At 54.0% G+C, this 19,394-nt stretch overlaps 3 protein-coding genes across 7 annotated transcripts in view; 1 reads left to right on the top strand and 2 right to left on the bottom strand.

Annotated features, from left to right (window-relative positions):
* The window catches only part of LOC113216539 (uncharacterized), an 89,374-nt gene extending 81,212 nt beyond the window's left edge, over positions 1–8,162 (bottom strand). For 3 of the 4 annotated variants that reach the window (XM_052268253.1, XM_052268252.1, XM_052268254.1), the window contains exon 1: positions 7,744–8,160. The gene's annotated coding sequence lies outside the window, so the exon portion shown is untranslated. Of the gene's footprint in view, positions 1–7,743 lie in introns of all 4 variants that reach the window. The other variant, XM_052268251.1, reaches the window with a different exon arrangement.
* A 2,367-nt stretch (positions 8,163–10,529) lies between these two features.
* LOC113210881 (putative aminopeptidase W07G4.4) lies at positions 10,530–14,056 on the top strand. Of its 2 annotated transcripts, none has more exons than XM_026429075.2 (12): positions 10,530–10,728; positions 11,578–11,707; positions 11,817–11,962; positions 12,043–12,151; positions 12,228–12,352; positions 12,433–12,611; positions 12,694–12,890; positions 12,970–13,152; positions 13,255–13,350; positions 13,421–13,547; positions 13,635–13,747; positions 13,820–14,056. In XM_026429075.2, the coding sequence occupies exons 1-12, from the start codon at positions 10,712–10,714 to the stop codon at positions 13,949–13,951; spliced, it is 1,554 nt and encodes a 517-aa protein (XP_026284860.1). In that variant the 5' UTR covers positions 10,530–10,711; the 3' UTR covers positions 13,952–14,056. The 2 variants fall into 2 exon arrangements, with proteins under 2 accessions (XP_026284860.1, XP_026284851.1); XM_026429066.2 differs by lacking the exon at positions 10,530–10,728 and adding an exon at positions 10,852–10,883.
* LOC113210894 (glutaredoxin-3) lies at positions 14,044–15,935 on the bottom strand. The gene is made up of 7 exons (XM_026429087.2): positions 15,748–15,935; positions 15,393–15,495; positions 15,155–15,316; positions 14,797–15,069; positions 14,616–14,722; positions 14,426–14,536; positions 14,044–14,335 (listed from the first exon to the last, which is right to left on the bottom strand). Exons 1-7 carry the CDS (start codon positions 15,795–15,797, stop codon positions 14,158–14,160), a joined length of 984 nt encoding a protein of 327 aa, XP_026284872.1. The 5' UTR covers positions 15,798–15,935; the 3' UTR covers positions 14,044–14,157.
* Between the last annotated feature and the right edge of the window lie 3,459 nt (positions 15,936–19,394).

Genomic DNA, 19,394 nt, shown 5'->3' with positions numbered 1-19,394 from the left:
GTTCCGTCCATCGTATGTGGTCCAAGGAACGCGGGGGGTTGTTTGTTTGAGAAGCAAGTCGCGGGGGAAAGCAGGGAGGGCTCTGCATAAAGTATGAAGGGCAAGGCTCGGGCGCGCCCCGCCGGACGGCACGGGGCGGCCACCGCGCTGCCGAGCAACACGCCGACCCGCTGCCCGACCCCCCCAAAACTTTTCGCACCATAAATTCAAACGACAGCACAAAAAGGATACAGAGATATGGCGCAGGGCGCAGCCACAGAGCTGCTGCGGCGCGCGCGCGGGCCGGCGCCGCGTCCGTACGCAGTGGGGTGGTGCTTGGTTTTCCCGGAGAGCAATAATTTCTCGGTGCCCTCTCTGGATCGACCCGCGGCGTATCGGCGGCGTTGTCCCGCGCACGACCCCGCGCCGCGGGTGACGCGCGTTTCCAGTGAAAGGCGAGAGCGAGAGGTGGGGGGCAGGGGGGCAGGGGGTCCGCGCGTAATTATAATAATCCCCATGGGGGAGGGAAGGAAGGGAGAGCTCATTTGAGCCGCGCGCGACCCCCGTGCGGCGCCTGGAATTAGCGAGGGGTGGAAGGGGATCATCCCCGAGGATTAAATACAGCCGCGAGTCTGCGGCACCCATATTTTCGCACAAACGTGCCGCAAAAAAAGAAGAAGGAAAAACAACTAAAAATTAACGAGCTCATGGTGGTGGGAATGAATACAGCAAAACTAATCCGTTCCTTTCATGCAAGGAATAAAAGGGCGAACCCGGGAGAAAAGAAAAAAAAGAAAAGGTGTGTGTTGTACACGAAATTAGCTACCGAAGCCGTTCGTTTCATGAGGCTGGCGGGGCGGACCGCGCACACCCGCCACCGTTACAGGGGTATTTCTATTGCTCCTGGTGCACGGGGTGCGCGGGGTGCGCGGGGTGCGCGGGGTGGCGTATGGCCACCAGGCACGCGAGGACGCAGGCGGCGGGGCGGGAGAGGCGTGGCGGCGAGGCGACCTAACAACTCCGCATGACTCACTAAAATGCAACCAGAACGGCCGGCCGGCCCAATGGCAGGGCCATGGTGTGGTGGCCGTGTGGCAGGGCCCAGGAGGACGGCCGAGGCACTCGAGCGAGGCGACGCCCCGAATCACGAAGAGCAGAATAACAAGCGCGAGGGATGGCGTCGACAGAAACACACACAAGAAAAAAAGAAAAAATCGATAAAAACAGGTAGCAAGGAGGGAACAAATTCATCTCCGCACCATCTTAACATCATCGACTTCAAGTTAGCGGTACGACGACGTTGAAGGAATACGATATTGTCGTAACGATTCGATTTATTTCTGAAAAAACAATCTATTTTTTCCTGTTGATTGGAGTATGAACATTATGAACAACAATGACCTAGGTGGATATGATTTGGTCGTCCAAGACAAAGTTCGGGAGTCCCGCGTTTCCTTGTTAAATGCTCTTATAGACGCCTCTCCTGGCAGTGCCTCTCCTCGCCCGGCTGCACGTGTGCAGATGCACGTTGTCGTGAACCGACACCTGTTCGACGCCCACCACGACCTCGCACAATGCCATGGGCACCGCATGAGAGGCGGCAGGGCCAGCGGCGCACCCAGCTCTCATGCACCTGGCCACGCCCTCGTGCAGCGTGCAGCCGGGCCGGGGCCGAGCCGGGGCCGAGCCGAGCGCCAGGTGGCCGGCTGCACGCAGCCCGAATGCACGCAGGGCGTGCGGGCGGCCTACCTCGGCATTGCAGGGGCTCCCGGCCGCCACGGCCCTGCCCCGCGCCCCGCCGCGCGGCTAGCGCTCGCGGGCGCTCGGGAGAGAGCGAGAGCGAGAAGGGCAGAGAGACCAGAAGGGGGAGAGAGAGATTCGCAAGACGAGGGAGTGCCCAGGGCCGGGCCTAGCTCAACTGCAATGCGCATCGGGCGGGACACACGGGAGCCCCAGGTGGGTGTCACGCTACAGAAGGGAGATGGGCGGGCGCCCATTTCCGACGGGTATATGGCTCCCCGCGCAGGTGGGGGCGCAGGTGAGGGTCGCAGGTGGGGGGTGGAGGGAGGGGGTGCGGGGGTGAGGAGGAGGGCGGGGATGAGGAGGGCGAGGAGGAGGGCGAGGAGGAGGGCGGCAGAGGTGAGGAGGACGGCAGGCGGGCGTGTGGCCGCGGGCGCGCCCCTTCCGCGCCGCCGTCTCCGCCGCCACCACCAGAGCCTCTCTGGCGGGGCCGTAAACATGGTGACGGGGGACAGGCCGCCCGGGTGCTACTCGCGCTACTGTACGCATACGGAGGGCATCTGCATATAAATCGAGTCCTCGTTACCGACCACTCGCCGAGGAGGCCCCTGATCAGCTCAACAGCGCCGGACCGGACCCATCGACAAAAAAAAAAAGAAAAAGAAAGAAAAAGCAGAAAGATACAAAAGCAGGACTGCCGAAGCGGGACAATGCACTTTTGAAATAATTTCTGTTTTGTATGGGCCCGCACTTAAAAAGCACCCACTTGCGCCAATCGTTTTGGTGTTCAGAAGTGATTCCAAAGATACATCCAGAGCCCTCCAAGAAAGTCTCAACTCCGCACAACACCTTCTAGTGGCACAGACATGGCGACAGGCACCATATAGATCGATCGAATAAGCCCGCGCCCTTCTTTAAAGCGGGAAAGGTTGTCCTAGAGAAGGGTTGACGCGATTTGTCAACGGTCTGCCGTTTTATCTAACGCAGACGTCTCTGAATGTGAGAATCTCGACACTACATCAAGTTATTCAGTCCATATCGGTTTCGTCACTCTACCACCACCACCACGTTTCCCGTGCGAAGCGGCGCGCGAGCGCGGAAAACTTCCTCCTCACGTGCCGTCGCTTTCGCGATCGCCATCACCTTGGCCGGGCCGGCCGATACCCCATCGCGAGGCGTGGCCTCGGGGCGTGGCCGCCTCCATTATGGATCCCCTGGACGCGGTCCTCCCGGACGCGGGGGGGAAGCACAGGCACAACCCCGCCCGCAGGGCCCGGCCCGGCCCGACCGGGCCCAACCCGGCGTAGCGCGGACACTCGGCGCGGCCGGCCCGGCCGCTGACGGCATCGCATTGCGTCACTCACTCAATCCCATGTCATGTGCGAAGCGCGCGGGCGCTGGGCCAGTAGACCGCGACACACCCGCCGCGCCCCGCCCCGCCGCACTCAGACTGCGCTGCACCCCGGCCAGCCTCGGCCCGCCCGCCGCCCGGCGATAAGCCCTCCAGAAATGTGTGTTGCCAATGATAACACACTCTCCTCCTCCTCCCGGGCCGTCGGCGGCGCACCGCCTCGCCTCCACCATCACCCCCCTCCTCCACCGTCACCACCCGCCTCCACCTCGTCCTCTTCACCCTCGCGCGGAGCAAGGAGAGTGCGGCCGAGCGACCGCGCAGCGCATCTCCTCCTCCTCGGCATGGACGCTCGGTAGCGACCGACTCCCTTGCTCGTCCGAATAACGACAGACAATGATGGATGGGACCCTCCCCGCGGAGCGACCCACATTTCTCGGAATCGCCGCCGGCCCCTTCAAACTGAGGGGAAGAGAAGGAGGCGAGGGCGGAGGAGCGCCATTTTAATTGGAGTGGTTTTCTGTGTCCGCGCGCCCGCGGCGGTGCTCGGGGAAGGCCAAAGGCGCAAGCAGGCGGGCCGGCGGCGCCAGGCTGCGCAGACACAGCTCCGCCAGCAGCAGCGAGCGCACTTTGGACCATGGCGCCCGGGGCACCGGACCGGACCTGGGCCAAGGCGGCGCTGCTGCAGCCCAGAGCCACGGTTCCGCTATCTAGGCCTCCTCGGCGGCCGCGCGGGCACACAAGACACGGGCCCGAGGGGGGCGGTGGGGCGGGGCCGACAGGGGTGTGCTCGCTCATCACCTGTCCCCCCCGCAACCGGCCGCGACCCGGTCGTGGCTATGACTCGCCATCACGATCGGGCCCGTGGCGGCGCGTAGTACTCTCTTATCTTCACCCCGCCCCGCCCGCCAGTGCCCGGCCGTGGCTGAGGAGAGAAGCACATATGAGAGCCAGCTGTTTTTCTTACGCACGCAGAGCGTCCGCGCCATGTGTCGCAACTAGTGTTTATTCGCGGGAGCGGGATATGAGGGAGGACGGGACTTGACGAGGAGTGGACGCGACGGCCGACGCTTTCACTTTTTTCGCCCGTTTTCTATTTCAGTTCGATTGGCGCGCGCGCGCCCCGTCGTGTTGCCGGTGCTGCCCCTCCCCGTCGCCCTGGCTGGCTGGTCCCCGCGGTGGGTTGGGCCCCGAGAAGGGCTATGGTCCTTGTCGTGGACTGCGCCACCCCGCACCTGGCAGAGACCCTTAGGAGGGTTTGCCGTTCGGCCCTTAAAACGGGAGGGGCGGGGGGGGGTTCAAACGGGACGAGCAGCAGGAAAATTCTGGAAAATACGTCCACACGCCCAAGGCCGCCGCGCTGACGGCCTGCTCGTCGAGCCGAGCCCCCCCGGCCACGCCACGCCGCGCCACGCCCCTCGCCGCTGACGCAACGGCGGCGGCACTCGTTGAATAGACGGAAATCGAGAGTCGAGGAATGAGATTTGCCGAGACTTGCTGCTGCCGCCGCCGCTATGATGGAGGGTCGCGGAGGAGCGGCGGGGCGGCGCGTCGCGAGCGGAGCAGAGCACGGCGGCATGCGGGCGTTCATTCATTCGCCTTGGCGGAGGGGCGGGCGAGCGGTTAGTCGCTGGCCGGCACCGAGACACGTGACGCCGCGGCCGGGGCGGGGCGAGGCGGGGCGACAACGTGCTCGCGGCCGCCTTATCTCCAAAGGTCAGAGAGGCGAGTAGGTCGCGGCAGCCAGGTGTGTTCAGTTGACGCTTTACGGACGGCGGCGAGATAAACCAAGTCGTCTCCGTTGAGTGAGCAGTGCTGCTTCAGCGCGGCCGCGGCGCGGGCAGGTCCCCGAGCGAACCGTCACTGCATGTGGGGGTCCACGCCCCGCCCCGCCCCGCTGCGCCGCGCTATCGCCCCACGACGTCATCCCCCGCGCCCGCCGCGCCGTCTGATGCCCGAGGCAGATTGCTCGGCAACGCGGAGGTGTCGCCATGCAGTCGTCGTCAACGTCGAAAGAATAAATAACAACCGAAACAGTTTGTGCAAATGCAGCCGGCGGGCCCAGGCTGGCTGCGCGAGCTACGCGAGCTGCGCGATAGGCTAGGCCCGGGTCAAACAGTGTCGAGCGCGCCGTCGAGTCGAGTCCCCAGTGGTCCCAGTTCTGCAACACTTTTCTATACTCGGCCGGCCGGCCGGCAGCTTTGGGTGTCGAGTCGCACGCCACGCTCGCGCTTATCGATTTGGAGGCGACTGACAGAAGCGAGCAGGGGAGGAGGGGGGGAAGGGGGGCACAGCTGAGGGAAAGGCGTGTATGAGTCGACACGGCACAATAACACGCAATCAGGACCCGAGCGGGACTCGAACTCGCGCCCGTTCGCCTCACTGCCCCACCCACCCTGCTGGCGTGAGCGTCTCTCTCTCCACTTCCGGGTGGAGGACGTCTGGACACAGTGAAAGAAGTAAATAAAGTGACACGGCCGGACGAGGTCGACCAACTGATAAATTCGGAACGATTCGCTGAGAAGTGTCATTGAGAGACAAGCTGGGCAGCCTCGCAGGTTGTAGTAATAAAGTTGTAAAATAGAGAATGGTGCACTTTAGATACAAAACGAGGAAGAACAGCGGGAAGAACATAAAGGTTTCTGATGGGTCGAGCCTTTATCCCTACATCCGGCCTTGAGGCGCGAAGCTCTCGTTCGGCCAATGAGAAACCTTTACGTTCTACCCTCGCTTTGTACTCTTCTTTTCTCGTTCGCTCAGACCGCTTTTTGAAACAAACCGTTACTGAATGCAATCCAATGCCATTAACATTTAAGAAACTTAACAGGTATAAAAATACGAACAAACAGAGTTAGCCTGCGAAAAAAACTAGAAGACTTAATGAAATCCTTCTGTCGCAGATACATATATAATTTTCCTAAGAAGATTACATGCGTCAGATTTTAAGGTATGTTTCTCGCCCCACGACTGGGTAACAAAGCAGTATAGCACAGTCGACCACACGGGGCTAGAGGGGAGGAGAGGGCATATCGAACTGTTGTCAGGCGGCAGAGAGCTGCACGGCCCTGTTGGGCTTCCGCTGAGACGTGCGGCGTGGCTCGGCGTGGCGGGGATATGGCTGACGGGACTGCCAGTTCCCCGCCCACGCAACCACACCTACGGTCGGACCGGCAAAAAAGAAAAAAGCTCCCCTGTTGTCGCACCGAGCTTGGCTCAGCAGGTGAGGTTGTGCCGTGCGACTCGGCTCGGTGCGAGCCTATCTCGGCAGATTCGCGCTTAGCGCTCCCCAGATCGCTCGACGGCGAGCTCCGGGGGTCTCCGCGGAGGGAGGAGGGAGGGGGGGGGGGCGTGGTCCCCCGACGCTCCGACCTGCCCCGCCCACGCCCATAGAGCGCGGAGCCACGCCCAGGCAACCCATTAAGGGGCGTTAAGGTCTAAACTACTCGCCGACACTTTTCCACTTTTCCAACAATTTTTGGGGCTGGAATTTTATTTGAAAGCTTGTGGTTCAAAAGAGCTTCAGTGGGGGGGAGGGGGGGGGGCTCTCCGACTCCCCCGTTAGCAGAATATTCCTCCCAGGCATTCCCTGCCTGCGGCCGCCGCGGGGGCGGTGGCGCCCAACACAGCCCGCCGGGCTCCTCGTGGGCTTGTGCACAACTCTGTCGAAGAGTGGAAGCCCTTCGCAGCCTTGCTCGTGCAGAAGCTTCCTGACGGAACGAAACATACATCATACTCGGCTCGGACTCGGAGAGGGTCGACCGGGAAGAAAGAAGCAACGGAAAATTTCGCGCCACTTATGCCGGCTTGCTTTACCCGACATGTTTTTTTTTATTTCAAGGCTGGATGCTGGATCCCCCTCTCTCCCTCCCTCCTTCCCCTCGAGCTGGGCGTGCTCGCCTCCTCCTGCCTGCACGCCGCCCGACCAGGCTCCGGTCAGAATGCAAATACGAGGATTTCTATGGGACCATTTCACTCTTTATTCCCATAGATACATGACCAACTCTCTTAGTTCATGCCGATTTCAGTGTCAACAGTCTCAGAATTAGTGTATTTTATTTCAGCACGCTCCAAAAATTATGCAGAATGAGTCCATAGGATATCTGTTCAATTTTGCAGAAGCATGTGAGGGTATAGGAGTACACAGGTTCAAATAGAATAACGTTGTCAACCGCAGCTTTAAGGTGTTGCCATGACTATGGTCTTAAGGTGCTTCATCACAATATTCGCACGGCTCCGGTTTGAGATCCGACCGCATCGCGCACCACGGAGCAAATTGACAGGAGCCGAGCTTGTGACACACGGCGTAAAGTAGTGCAATTAAGTCCGGTGTCAGACGGGGGCGGCTGCTGATGACATGGACCAAGTCAGCCTCCTCGCCCGGCCGGGGCGGCGGGCGGACGACACTGTGCGGCTCGGCTCGGCTCGGCCCGGCCGTGTCGTGCGGCTGGCTGGCTGACGGCTGGCGGCTCGGCTCGGCTCGTACAGCCGCGCTCAGCCGAGCCCAGCGCAGCTCGCTCGCCCAGCTCAGCGAGGGATCCTAACCTCACACCGAGTACCATGACCAGGTTCGGCTGGTCGATACACACGGGGTAGCCCGCGGGGCTGCTCACGCGAGCCCGAGGGGCTTGCCGAGAGGTTATGTCGCCTCGGGCCGAACGTTGTGCAAGACCGACCTGCAGGGTGGCGTGTCAGCGTGTCCCTCGGCGATCAGCTGATTGTATCCGAAGTGCGGAGGCTTCACGCGGGCATCCTGGGGGGCGCTGGCTCGCTCCGCGGTGCTCCGCGGCTCGCTCGCTCACTCCCCCTCTTGCTCTTGGGGCTTGCTCGCTCCGCGGGGCGCGAACACTGGCTGTGACACTCGGCCACACACAACTCGCACTCGTCGCGGACAGGCTGCGAGGCGTCACTGGGGGTCACATAGCGAGCAGCCGAACCGTCACTGGGACCCGGACCCGAGCGCGAAGCGGAGCCGTGAGCCGCCTTGGCCTCTCCGCCGCGGAGCCGTCGCCGTAGCCGCGAGCACTTGCACTCACAGCCACGGGAATGTTGAAGGCGAACAGCAGAAGCCAGGGGAGCGGGTCGGGGGCAGGGCGGGGACGGGAAAGGACAGGCCGCGAGCTTGAGCCGCGTGCCCACAGGGCGCGCCACCGGCGGCCCGCACGAGCCCGCGCTGCCAACCTCTGCACGCGCGCAGAGGCGCCAACGATTCAAACGGGAAGCGGAGGCGAGGAGGAGGGGGGTGCGCGAAGTCCACGTCATGAAGAGCTTCAGGGAATCCCTAGAGCTAGTGACCCCGGCGATAACAACGACGGTTAGGTGCGTGCGGAAGCCCGACGACTGTTAAACTGCCGAAGCTGGCACCAAACGCGTCGGCAAGGTTTCCGCAAATCATGGATGAAATTACACTTTGTCTGCGTAGGCCCTCGCGTTGGTGACCGCATTATTGTAGAAGCCCAGAGTAAAGAAAATCGTCTTCAACCGGAGCTGCGATGACCCCCCACAACCTCTATGCGCGGCGGCGGCCTTAGGGAGCAAGAATAGTGAATAGAAGCCTCGCGCTCACCTTGCGTAAAGGCAGCGCGGACTTAATCTAAAATGAGAGAAGCCTCGATTGTTTGTCGGCGGTACGCCACGGGGCAGCTGCCAAAATATAACGAGTGCTGTACACGCGATACTCGCGGTAAATATGTCGTCGGCGACGACAGGGCGACCCCTGTATTCCGGACTTCCCTCGAACGTGGAATGACCCCCCTCAGCGACCGCGACCTCTGTGCGGCAACCGCCACCCGTGAGGCGTTAGCGGGGTGACCCCGCACATCGGTTTTTGGGGCATTCGTCCTTGTCGCACTCATGGGGCCCTGCCAGGTAGGGAAGAGAAAGAAAGGCCACCACTGAACACTTTGCGGTGTGGAATCATCCTGCAGGGGTCGCGGCTTGTTCGACTTGATGTGCCGGCTTTGTTTGACATGGCCGGCAGCCGAGCCTACACCGCCGTCACTCGACCAGCGGCTTCGTCACGGCGTCGGCGGCAGGCGTCGCAGTGTCTGCCAACACCATGGTCTTTACCTGCCACAACTCTTGACAATGTTCCAAAGGCGGAGGGCTGGTCCGCTCGCCACTGGCCGCACCGGCGGCGTCTCCTTGCTCGAGGAGGAGGCGCGGAGGACTCTCTGGGGGGAAGGACGGGCGGATCCGCCTGCGGACCCCTCGAGGGGTTCTCTGCTGCTGCCTCCTGGGCATCTGGCCCAGTCGTGTGACTGTCGACAGCACCTAACAGGACATGATTTGGTTGGTAAAAGTAATCCTCGGATCGTCAACCCCGACGCCGTGAAGGGTAGGGTGAGGGACCTCCCGCCCTGGCCCTCGGCCCCAGCACGCCCAGTAGTCGAATAATCGAATTGGGTAGAGACGAACGGAGAACACAGACAGAAATGTAATTTAAAACGACATCGAAAAGATGTCGAAACGAATTCATAGTCGTCGTCTCTGTCCTAGTGCGTCGTTTCGACATCCCAACGCGATATCGTTCAATTTCTCCACAGGAAACGTCACCGAGCGACGGGTAAGGGACTGAACCCCCCTGAACGTACACGTCCTCTGCCTGTAAATCTCCTCTTGAGTTTTTTTTTCAGCATCACATGTGCTACATGCTCTCGCAACAGTGTCCCACTTGATGATTGCTGACGGCTCTGGCACCCGACTCAAAGGCAAAGGTGCTTTGCCTCCTCGCATCATGCGCGAGATCCACCTCCGCCCTCGAGTCAAGTCTTGTCCTCGGACGCACTGGACATGTTGCATAACGGCCCGCCACAGCTCGAGGCCGCCGATGTGCCCCGGCCCCGGTCCACCCCCCGGCCCAGAGCGCCCCTCTTGCACGCGTGGGGCGCAGCGCTAGCGCAGTTGGGGCCGGGCGCGGGGCGCGGGTCCTGAAATAGACCGGGCAGGATGACTCAGCCCAGCGCGGCCGCTCACGGCAACGAGAGAGAGAGAGCGGTGTGTTGTTTTCGAGCTGGCACTGAGGTCCAACATTCCCGTCTTTCTGCCGCTGCGGTGGTGTGGTGACCAGGAAAAAAATCGACTGATGCCAACTAGCTTTATTGCTTTCTACGAAAGATGCATGTCCATAATGTTGTCGTGAGGAAGACGCGTCTTCAAAGCCCTCCACCAGTTTCACCCTCATTTCCTCGTCCTTTCTTCCCTTATCAATTAAAATTTATGCTCAAATTTACCTTTTTAAGGGGGGTTTCTGACGATTATTGTTAACGATATGTGCGTGAGAACAAACATAGATCCCCAACAGATCGGACCTTGGGAGCCGTGGTCGCGAAACGGTCACGTCGCCCTCGCGGAACAGGTTGAAAATCCCCGCGCAAAGCTTCTGCGGCTTTTGTGTGAAGGTTGGTATTACCGAACACTTGTGATGAAAACAAGAGACGATACGTGTCAAACATGGCGGCTTAACTCCCCTCTCGTGACTTAAATCCCTACTTAACTGGCCAAAGCCCAACCGGCAAGTTTGCCAGTCACAGCTGTTGCTTGATCCTCTGACAGTCTAACGCTGGAGGCAGCAGACTGAAGTTAGACCGAGCAGCGGCCAGACCTTTGGACTTGGACGCATCAGGCGTCCGCGTCAAGTGAAATATGGCGCAGAACTTGTAGTGAGTATTTACTTACGGATACAACTTTGACCTGGACTGAATAGCTCGGGCGGGGGGCAGTCACAAATGTTGGCGCTTGGTATTTTCTCCTTCTCCGTGCGTTGTGCACGAGGGGGGTTTCAATCGGCGATTCGTCGTATGTTATTCACTGTCAGGTTCGTAAGCTGTCACTGTGTCATTCCTGTCATTCTGTGCATTCCCTGCCCCGCCGGTCAGCCTTTGTTCGTCTGTAAGGGGTAATGGTTTGTGTTCGATCAGGGCGTGATCCTCTTCAAATTTTTTGGTTACTGCATGGATAGATTTATTTGGCACCAAGTGCTAACCATATCAACTTTATTTTAGCAGTCGTCATCACCTTGTCTAGTGGGCGTTTCAGTGTCACATTGAGGTTAGAGCGTCTGTTGTTTACCTCCTACCAGGCGCGAATTTTGAAAATAGCTTCGTTCACTTCGGAGCCTGAACTGAATAATTTGTATGAATTTAACTTTTTCTCTGTATTCTTCCACATATTGACAACTTTCCTTGGCAAGCGATGTCATTATCTTGTTTCATTGTCTTCGGCCGGCTTATCTTGTCTTATCTGCGGCTTAAATCTCGGCCGTTGCAACTCGGCCAGTCAACTTTGCAAAGATTCGTAGCTACTTTGAGGACTTTTTGCACCAAAATTTGTGGATGGGATATATAAAATTCTCAGCTCTAAAGCTCTTTTTTTCTTAGATTTTTAATATTTTTTTTGTAATGAACCAATTTTAATATTTTGGATATTAGTTATTGTCTCTTCAGAAAAAAAAATGTGACTTAAAATTTGCATCTTGTATGGTTCTTCATGAGAATGTTTTTGTTTTTCAGTAAACCTTCTGTGGCCAAAGCAGAGGAAAATCTGCAATCCACTGAATATGATGGAGTTGTACTTGTGTCTCACTTGCCGCCAGGACAACAGCCAGCTCCATTTGGAAGTATTTTGGCAGAAGCATCAAAGGTTTCTTTTTTAAATCTTTTTTAAACAATAATATTGGATTGTGCCTCCTATGTTTTTAGTACTTTTGTAGATTAAAAAAATAAAATATTCTGCTATTCTTTGATTCTAGATTGACGAGTCCCTGGCATCAGTAGGGGGAGTGTTTGGAGTAAATCTTCCCTCAAAACGGTTCATCTATGCTCCAACTGGACCCATTTGTCCTGACTATGATGATGTCCGAAGTTTTGCAGATGCAGCCAAGAAAGGTATTTGCAGGTAAGTTTAAGCAAGCGCCTTATTCATTTTGTTTCCATACTTGTATTCCATTGAATCTGTAATATTTTTTGATTTTATAGAGCTTTGAAAGCAGGTGTGAAGTGTCCTCTCCTAATTGTTCCCTCTTATGATAAATTCAAACAAGTGGAGTTGGTGACAGTCCTTGGTGCTCTAGAAGCACTTTATGTGGTATGCCTTCTAGTTTTACTGTGTCTCCAATCCTACATCTCTTATGTGTTATTTAAAAACTACATTATTTTCTTAGCCTATTATGGTGAGAGAGGATGCGCCTAAGAAAGTGGTCAAGCCTGTCAAGTTAGGCGTCTGGCTGGAAGACAAGAGTCGCACTAACACAGCTGTGACTTTGGCCAATGCTATTGAAGCTGGCAGGTACTGATCCAATTGACTCATGTACACTCCTGTTTGTGGGGTTTATGAGTTTGCTTTAATTTTCTGTAATAATTTTTCAGGTTTGTGGCTCGCGACATTGGAGGTGGAGATCCAGAGCGTATGGCTCCTCCGCAAGTGGAAAATTATGTTTTGAATGCATTTGGTAATGGGTCAGGGATAAAAGTAGAGGTCTTGAAAGGAACAGAATTTTTTGAGAAGGAATATCCTCTTTTTGCTGCTGTCAACAGGGCTGCCAGTGGTAAAACTCATGGAGTAATGAAGACTGAATCATCCTCAGATTAATACCTACTGTAATCTAAAACAAAATTACTCAATTGCAGTTATTGAGCGTCATCAAGGCAGGATTATTTTCCTCACATATGAGCCCCAGGATAGAAAGAATGTTAAAGATACCCTTATGTTTGTTGGCAAGGGTGTGACTTATGACACTGGTGGTGCTGACATCAAAGCGGGTGGAGTCATGGCAGGGATGTCTCGTGACAAATGTGGAGCTGCTGCAGTTGCTGGTTTCATGAAGGTACATCATAGTCAATATTTACTCATTAATTATCTTAATTTATTATTTATATTACACCATATTTTGTCCTTGTGCACAGGTTGTGGAAGAATTAAAGCCTCAACATGTTAAAGTTGTGGCAGCACTATGTATGGTGCGCAATAGTGTTGGTGAAAACTGCTACGTATCTGATGAAGTTGTGACTGCACGGTCTGGGGCACGTATTCGTGTTGGAAATACAGACGCTGAAGGGCGGATGGCCATGGCAGATGCTTTGTGTAGGGTGAGTATATTCATGATGTAACTGTCAACAATTTTATTTGTACCCCTTTAATCCTCATGTTTACCTCTTAAAATTTCATATTTGTTTTCACATTGTTTATAGATGAAGGAGTTAGCCTCTGGAAATCCAAACCCTCGACTGTTCACTGTTGCCACACTCACTGGACATGCTGTCTTAGCTGTTGGAGAAGGTTATTCTGTAGGTTACCTTCATGACCTTGTTACTTTTTAGAATTACTGGCTTGGTCTCATAAATTCTCTTTGTTTAGATTGTTCAAGATAATGGTCCAGCCCGAGATGAAGGGAATGCTCGGAAACTTCAGGATGCTGGTGCTGTTGTTGGTGATCCCTTCGAGATTAGTACAATGAGAAGAGAGGATTTAGCTTTCCATAGAGGTAATTTTTCTCTCTAATTTTTTGCTTTATTTAAAGGCTGTTTTAAGTTTGCCATGCAGTTGTCATATCATGAAATTAAAATTTCAGCCCAAAGTGAGGGAGATGATTTGTTGCAATGCAACAATGCACCCTCATCACGTACTAAGCGTGGTCATCAGACACCAGGAGCATTCCTTCTATTGGCTTCAGGATTGGAAAAGGTAACATGTATACAGTATTTTAGGAACATTTTTTTAGAAATTCCTTTTTAACATTGTATTTTAATTTTTCAGCATGGTCTGAGTTCTGATCTTCCCCTGAAGTATTCTCATCTTGACATTGCTGGATCTGCTGGCGACTTGCCTGCTGAACCTACAGGAGCACCAATTGCAGCTCTTGCTGCTCGATTTGTTCTTACATTGTAAAGCAATCCATGATTTAACTATTTTATACGCAGTATATCAATGAAATGTTTTTGTATGCATATTTTAACATGGGAAGGAAATCATTAAACCAATTTTATAAATGTTCTCATGAATTTACTTTGGCCAGGATAATAATCATAAACATGAAATTTAATTTACCATTTATGATTAACTTACATAATTCACATTCATACAGTTACAACTTCTCAACCTTTCAATGTCTCCATCAGCTCACCAGATTCTTTCAATTCTTTGATGATATCTAATCCACCAATCAGTTCTCCCTTTACATATAACTGAGGATAAGTTGGCCACTTAGAATATTCCTTCAGTCCTTGGCGCACTTCTTCATCTTCCAAAATGTCAAACGTCTCAAATGAGATGCTGTATAAAGTTACCACAGATAATCAGAATATACCTCTTGGTAATAATTAATTAGCTAATTAGCTATAATGCAATGTGATGGTGACTTACCCTGTGCCTTTCATCAATTCCATAAGTGTCCTGCTGAACCCACACTTTGGTTGGCTGGGATTTCCTTTCATGAAGATCATGACAGGAGCTTTATTAGTAAGTGCTTTCAGTCTGAAAATCAAAGTTGCATTTAATGAAACTGCTTCACAAAATAACAAAACAGCTTAGTTTCTTTTTTAGGGAAATGTACCTTTCATCTAAGGAGACCTTTTTGGGCAGCATAGACTCCAGTTCTCCATTCTGTTGCATTTCTTTCACAATGTCCAAGCCACCAATCAGCTCACCATTGATGTAAAGCTGTAGAGGAAAACCATTAGAAAGAGGTGATTCAATATATCACACATTTGTTTTGAGTAAAATCAAGCACATACCTGAGGATAGGTTGGCCAATTTGAGAACTCTTTTAATCCCTGTCTGATTTCCTCGCTATTCAAAATGTCATATGTGTTATAACTTGCATTAAAAGAGTTTAAAATATCAACAATTGCTCTACTAAATTTGCATTTTGGCTCAAGACTTGATCCTTTCATGAAAAGCATAACAGGGGCAGCATTAATAAGCTTCTTCAATCGAGTTTCAAGATCAGCTTTGGAATTTTCTGGAAGTGCATGGACTGACACCAAAGGTTCCTGAACATCTCGGAGCTGTGTAAAATATCACCAAGATCATTATACAAGTAGAATCAATACTTGACATTTACATTAAATTTCCTTTACACAATTTACTTACACACAGTGCAATTTTTTTCTTAAGATTGGCAGTGTTAGCACCATCCACTCGGTCAACCTCCTTCTTTTGGACAATTAAAATAAAGGTCGGTACTGCCGTTATCTTGTGCCTCATTGACACATCAGGTACTTCCTCAGCTAAAACTTTTGCAAACTGAACGTCCTGTTGGGAAATATTTTGGACAATGAGGTTGACATCAATGAATTATTATTTCAGTAAACCACAAAAAGAAACTCACTCTAAATTCAGACAGCTTAGAGAGCTCCTCCATTGCCTCATTCATCTGCTCACACTGTGGTGCCCATTCGGCATAGAAATGCACAACGGAGAGCTTAAGGGGCCTGAAACATGTAGTACACACAAACAAATATCAAAACTCATGCTCCTGAAGTGGTTGAGATTTTAAATGCAAACAAACACGAAGGAATTACACAACAACCACAATCACTAAAATTCCATGGCTGTGAAACTTAAATGTAAATAGTAGGATGACAAGTAATTATTGTGCTTTACTTTGTTGATAAATCTTTAAGGCACAAAAAAAGCAAGGTTATCACACCAAAAATCTCGAGGGTACAAGGAACTGAACTCACTTGACGAAGTCTTCAAACTCTTTTTCAGTTGTTAGCCCAACGAGTACCATTTTGCTTGTGGCTGAGACGAAAGAAAGAAAATTATGACGACAGAAACGTCAGTCCAAATTAAGTAAGAAACAGCCTCCGGTGTTTGGTCGAGTTTCGTCAGAAAGTGTAGGTAGATAGATAGTTCGTCGTCCGATGGTTTCATACGTATGCCGACAGGTGGCGCTAGTAGTTACTTTCAAGATGATACAGCCGCGAAGTTCAAATGTAGCCGGAGATGTGTAAAAATTGTCAAAGTAAAACAGTCTTGAAAAAAAAAACGCACCCTCATATTCAAAAACTACGCCACACAAAGCTGCTCATTGCTTTCACTCAATTTACTTCAAAATAGAAGCTTCCACATTCAGTACGCCACCATTTATTCGTTGTCAACAACAGCGCAAGCCTTTCTGAAAAAGTTCACTCGGTGATTCTCTTCCACATAACTTTTTTTTTATTTGGAAGGTAGGAGTTACTGAGGCAGATACAGGTGGTGGCTCATCTCATGGTACCCCCTTGCTCAAGTGGCCCCACCCCCCACCCTCCCTCAGCTTTTCCCATACCAAAACGTTCCCGAGAATATAGTTCCGTTTGTGTACCTGTGCACACGTTACGGGACGTAAACCGCTTAAGGAATCGTCCAGAAAGTACGTCCGCTTTTCTCAAGAATCATTCGGTAAATTACGGGAGCTCGGCGCCTGTGAGACTCGTGGTAGGCCGAACCGCAGTACACGCATGTACAGCAAGCAAGATATTGCCTACCTACCAGGCGCTGTGAGAGCTTGCATGGTCTGAACTTGGCAGTTACGTAGCACCGAGTGACGGACGTACTTTCTAAACAAGCCAACTTTCCCTGCACTCCAAGGAGCTCCCTCAGCTTTGCACTCTGGGAAAATGTAGTTGTTTTCATGTGTGTTTTTTTTACAATATTTCGTTCGTAATTTACAAATTTTAAACGACTTTTCCATTTTTCGATCGGTAAGTTATCACAAATTTAGCCCATTCCTGCTCGGTCGAAGAAACTAAAATCAATACGCGTTGTCATAGAATATATTGTACAATTTGAAATCGAAACTTTCACCATGAGACAGCTACAATTATTTTTCGCGATGCTCATTCCTACGAACATTTCCTTTGTTTCAATTGGACGTGTCCGTTTTTACAGATTAAAAAAAAAATCTGACGAGTATCGATTCTTGCTACTCCCTCTCTCCTACCCGCTCACATTTCGCCCTCCCCTTCGAGGGCGTGCCCCTCGCCGTTTTCCGAATGACAGCCTAACTTCAAACAGATCGCGCCACGTCGAATCGCCGGCTCAGCTAAGCTTGGCGGGGAGCAGAGCAGAGCGGGGAGAGGACAGGGTGCACGGGGGCACGGGGGCGGGGTGGGGCGGGGCCGGGGTCGCCACACCGCGTGCCACACCTGTCCCGCCCCTCCGCACGGCCGGCTCGCAGGGCATCGGCAGGGACCGTCCCGGAGCAGAGCGCTGGCTGCTCGCTCATCCTCGCCTCCCCTCGGTGAGAAAGGGGGAGGGAGAGAGAGAGAGAGAGGGGGGGAGGGGCAGTGTGGAGGGTGACTGATTTTGGAACGGCTGAGGGCGCCACACACACCCCCAACTCCGCCCAGCTGGGGGGGGGGGGGAGCAGGACACTGAGCACCTCCGCGCAGACGAATCCTCCAATTTTATCCCCGCGGTCCACGCCGGGCCCCGGCCTGGCCCCGGGGTGAGGCCCGGCGCGGCGAGGCGGGGGCAGCCAGGCGCACTCGGCGAGGCCCCCGCGGCCCAGGGCCTGACCCGTGTGGAAAACCAGGAACCGCCCCGCCGTCCAGGGCGTCGTCACGTCACCATAGGCACCGCCGGGCACCGCCCACCAGTCCCCGCGATCCCACTTTACTCTGTCAGGTAGTTTGTTTTCGGCAGATGGTATAGCAGATGATATACCACTGGGTGTGAAAACAATGAACATGTGAGCTTTCTGGTTCACAGTTTGGTTTGAAGTGCACAAAGAAAAAAAAAGCTTGCGGCGTATGCAACATAAAAGGTCAACTCATACGAGTTTAAAAGTATCAAGTTTTTGGCGGAGTCGCGGAACATTTGAAAGTCGAAATCGAAAAAGTCGAAGGAGTTGCAATAAAAATAGATCGTCGGCCCCCGCTCCGCTGTGGGACTTAGCGCTGTACCGCTCTCACCGCTCGGCCCGCTGGCCTGTGCCCTCGCTCAGGCCGTGGCCGCGGGAGCGATCCCCAACCCGATTACTCCCAAGTGCGTCTTTCAAATGAGCGCCGCCGCCCTCGGCACCCGCGATCGCCCCGCCCTCCGCTCTCTCACGTCCCGCCGACTAAACGGTCCAATTCCACCCCGATCCAACATTATCAACACGGCCAGCAACACAAGCCCCCCCTTCTACCTCCCCCTCCCCGGGCGAGGTGGCCCAGCTCCGCGCTGCTTCGCGCAGCTCCGCGCAGCCCCGGCCCACCAGTTGCGCGACGTACCCTGCCCCGTTCACTTCAGATCCCTCCCCGCGGCCGCGGGGGTGAGAGAGGCCCGCAAGCGCAGAGCTCTGCGCCGCGCCGCCGCTCCAGTCCGCGTGGCTCCAGCCGAGGCTCCAGCCGTGCCGCCCGCGCCGCCCTCAGGCCCGCTCCGGCAGGCCCGCTCCGGCAGGCCCGCTCCAGCAGGACCGCTCCAGCGGACGTGTCTCCAGCAGCGCCGCCCACCGGCCCACTGAAAGTGGGAGTAATGCGACGGCGACGGCGTGACGGATGTTGATGAGGCGCGCCTCAGCCCGTGTCCAGGGCTCCTCCAGGGCTCCTCCAGGGCCGCTCCAGGAACGCTCCAGGGCCGCTCCAGAGCAACCGAGGGTCCCCCGGCATATGACCTCTGCTCCGAGGTGCTGCTTATAGCTGGTGCTGAAGTCAGTGACTATAGTGACAGTTCCGGACAGACGGCCGTCTACGGTTTTCAAACTCACCACCCCCGGTGAGAGGCCGGCCGAGAGAGTTGCGAACTCAAGTGAGGTACTCAGTGAGCGACCGTAGCGAGACCCCGACCGAGTTGAGAGGCGACGTCGGTGACCAGGTGACCAGGGTGCCGACCTCCAGCTCGGATCTTCGTGCGGTGAAAGGTGAGTTCAGTGTTCTGTTAAACGATGTTAGGTCCTCGGTTATGTCCTCCAAACCTGAATTGCCTTTCTCACTCTTAGTTCCTTACAAAAGATGCTTACCTTTTCAATTTATTATTGGAGAAATGCAGTTTGTAACGTAAAAAAGTCGGTATTAATCCATTCATCGCATGAGAAAACAGCTCGGTTTGTAACAGTAAGACCATAGTCTCGGTCTTGCAAACCTGGCTCTTCGTAGTTCGCAGAATTGAAATTCGATATTTTCGTTAAAAAAAAAAAAAAACTTACAGCGCCGGGCAGGTCAGGGTTATCTGGTCTAGTCGTTGCCTGTAATGCAGTTTGAACAGAATGTTTTATTTCGGCTCCGCTTTGTCGTTCTGGTTGGTAGTCGGCTGGGTCGCGCTATTTTAGGCCCGTTCTTTCGTCTCCTCTCCTCACACACAATAGACTCTCTCTCTCTCTCTCTCTCTCTCTCTCTCTCTCTCTCTCTCTCTCTCTCTC

The sequence above is a fragment of the Frankliniella occidentalis genome, unplaced genomic scaffold (assembly GCF_000697945.3).
Source record: "Frankliniella occidentalis isolate FOCC.00 unplaced genomic scaffold, Focc_3.1 Scaffold66, whole genome shotgun sequence".
NCBI classification, from domain to species: domain Eukaryota; kingdom Metazoa; phylum Arthropoda; class Insecta; order Thysanoptera; family Thripidae; genus Frankliniella; species Frankliniella occidentalis.
The sequence above is the reverse complement of the archived record's forward strand: the minus strand, read 5'-3'. Positions and strand labels throughout refer to the sequence as shown.

Bases quoted from the DNA above. Each gene is read 5' to 3' on its own strand.
- LOC113210894 (XM_026429087.2), bottom strand. From the start codon at position 15,797: ATGGTACTCGTTGGGCTAACAACTGAAAAAGAGTTTGAAGACTTCGTC. The intron at 15,070-15,154 runs GTAAGTAAATTG...TATTTTACACAG, and splicing joins AGAAAAAAATTGCACTGTGT to CTCCGAGATGTTCAGGAACC. The intron at 14,336-14,425 runs GTAAGTCACCAT...AACTTTATACAG, and splicing joins GAATTGATGAAAGGCACAGG to CATCTCATTTGAGACGTTTG.
- LOC113210881 (XM_026429075.2), top strand. The intron at 12,152-12,227 runs GTATGCCTTCTA...TTATTTTCTTAG, and splicing joins CTCTAGAAGCACTTTATGTG to CCTATTATGGTGAGAGAGGA. The intron at 13,351-13,420 runs GTAGGTTACCTT...CTCTTTGTTTAG, and splicing joins CTGTTGGAGAAGGTTATTCT to ATTGTTCAAGATAATGGTCC.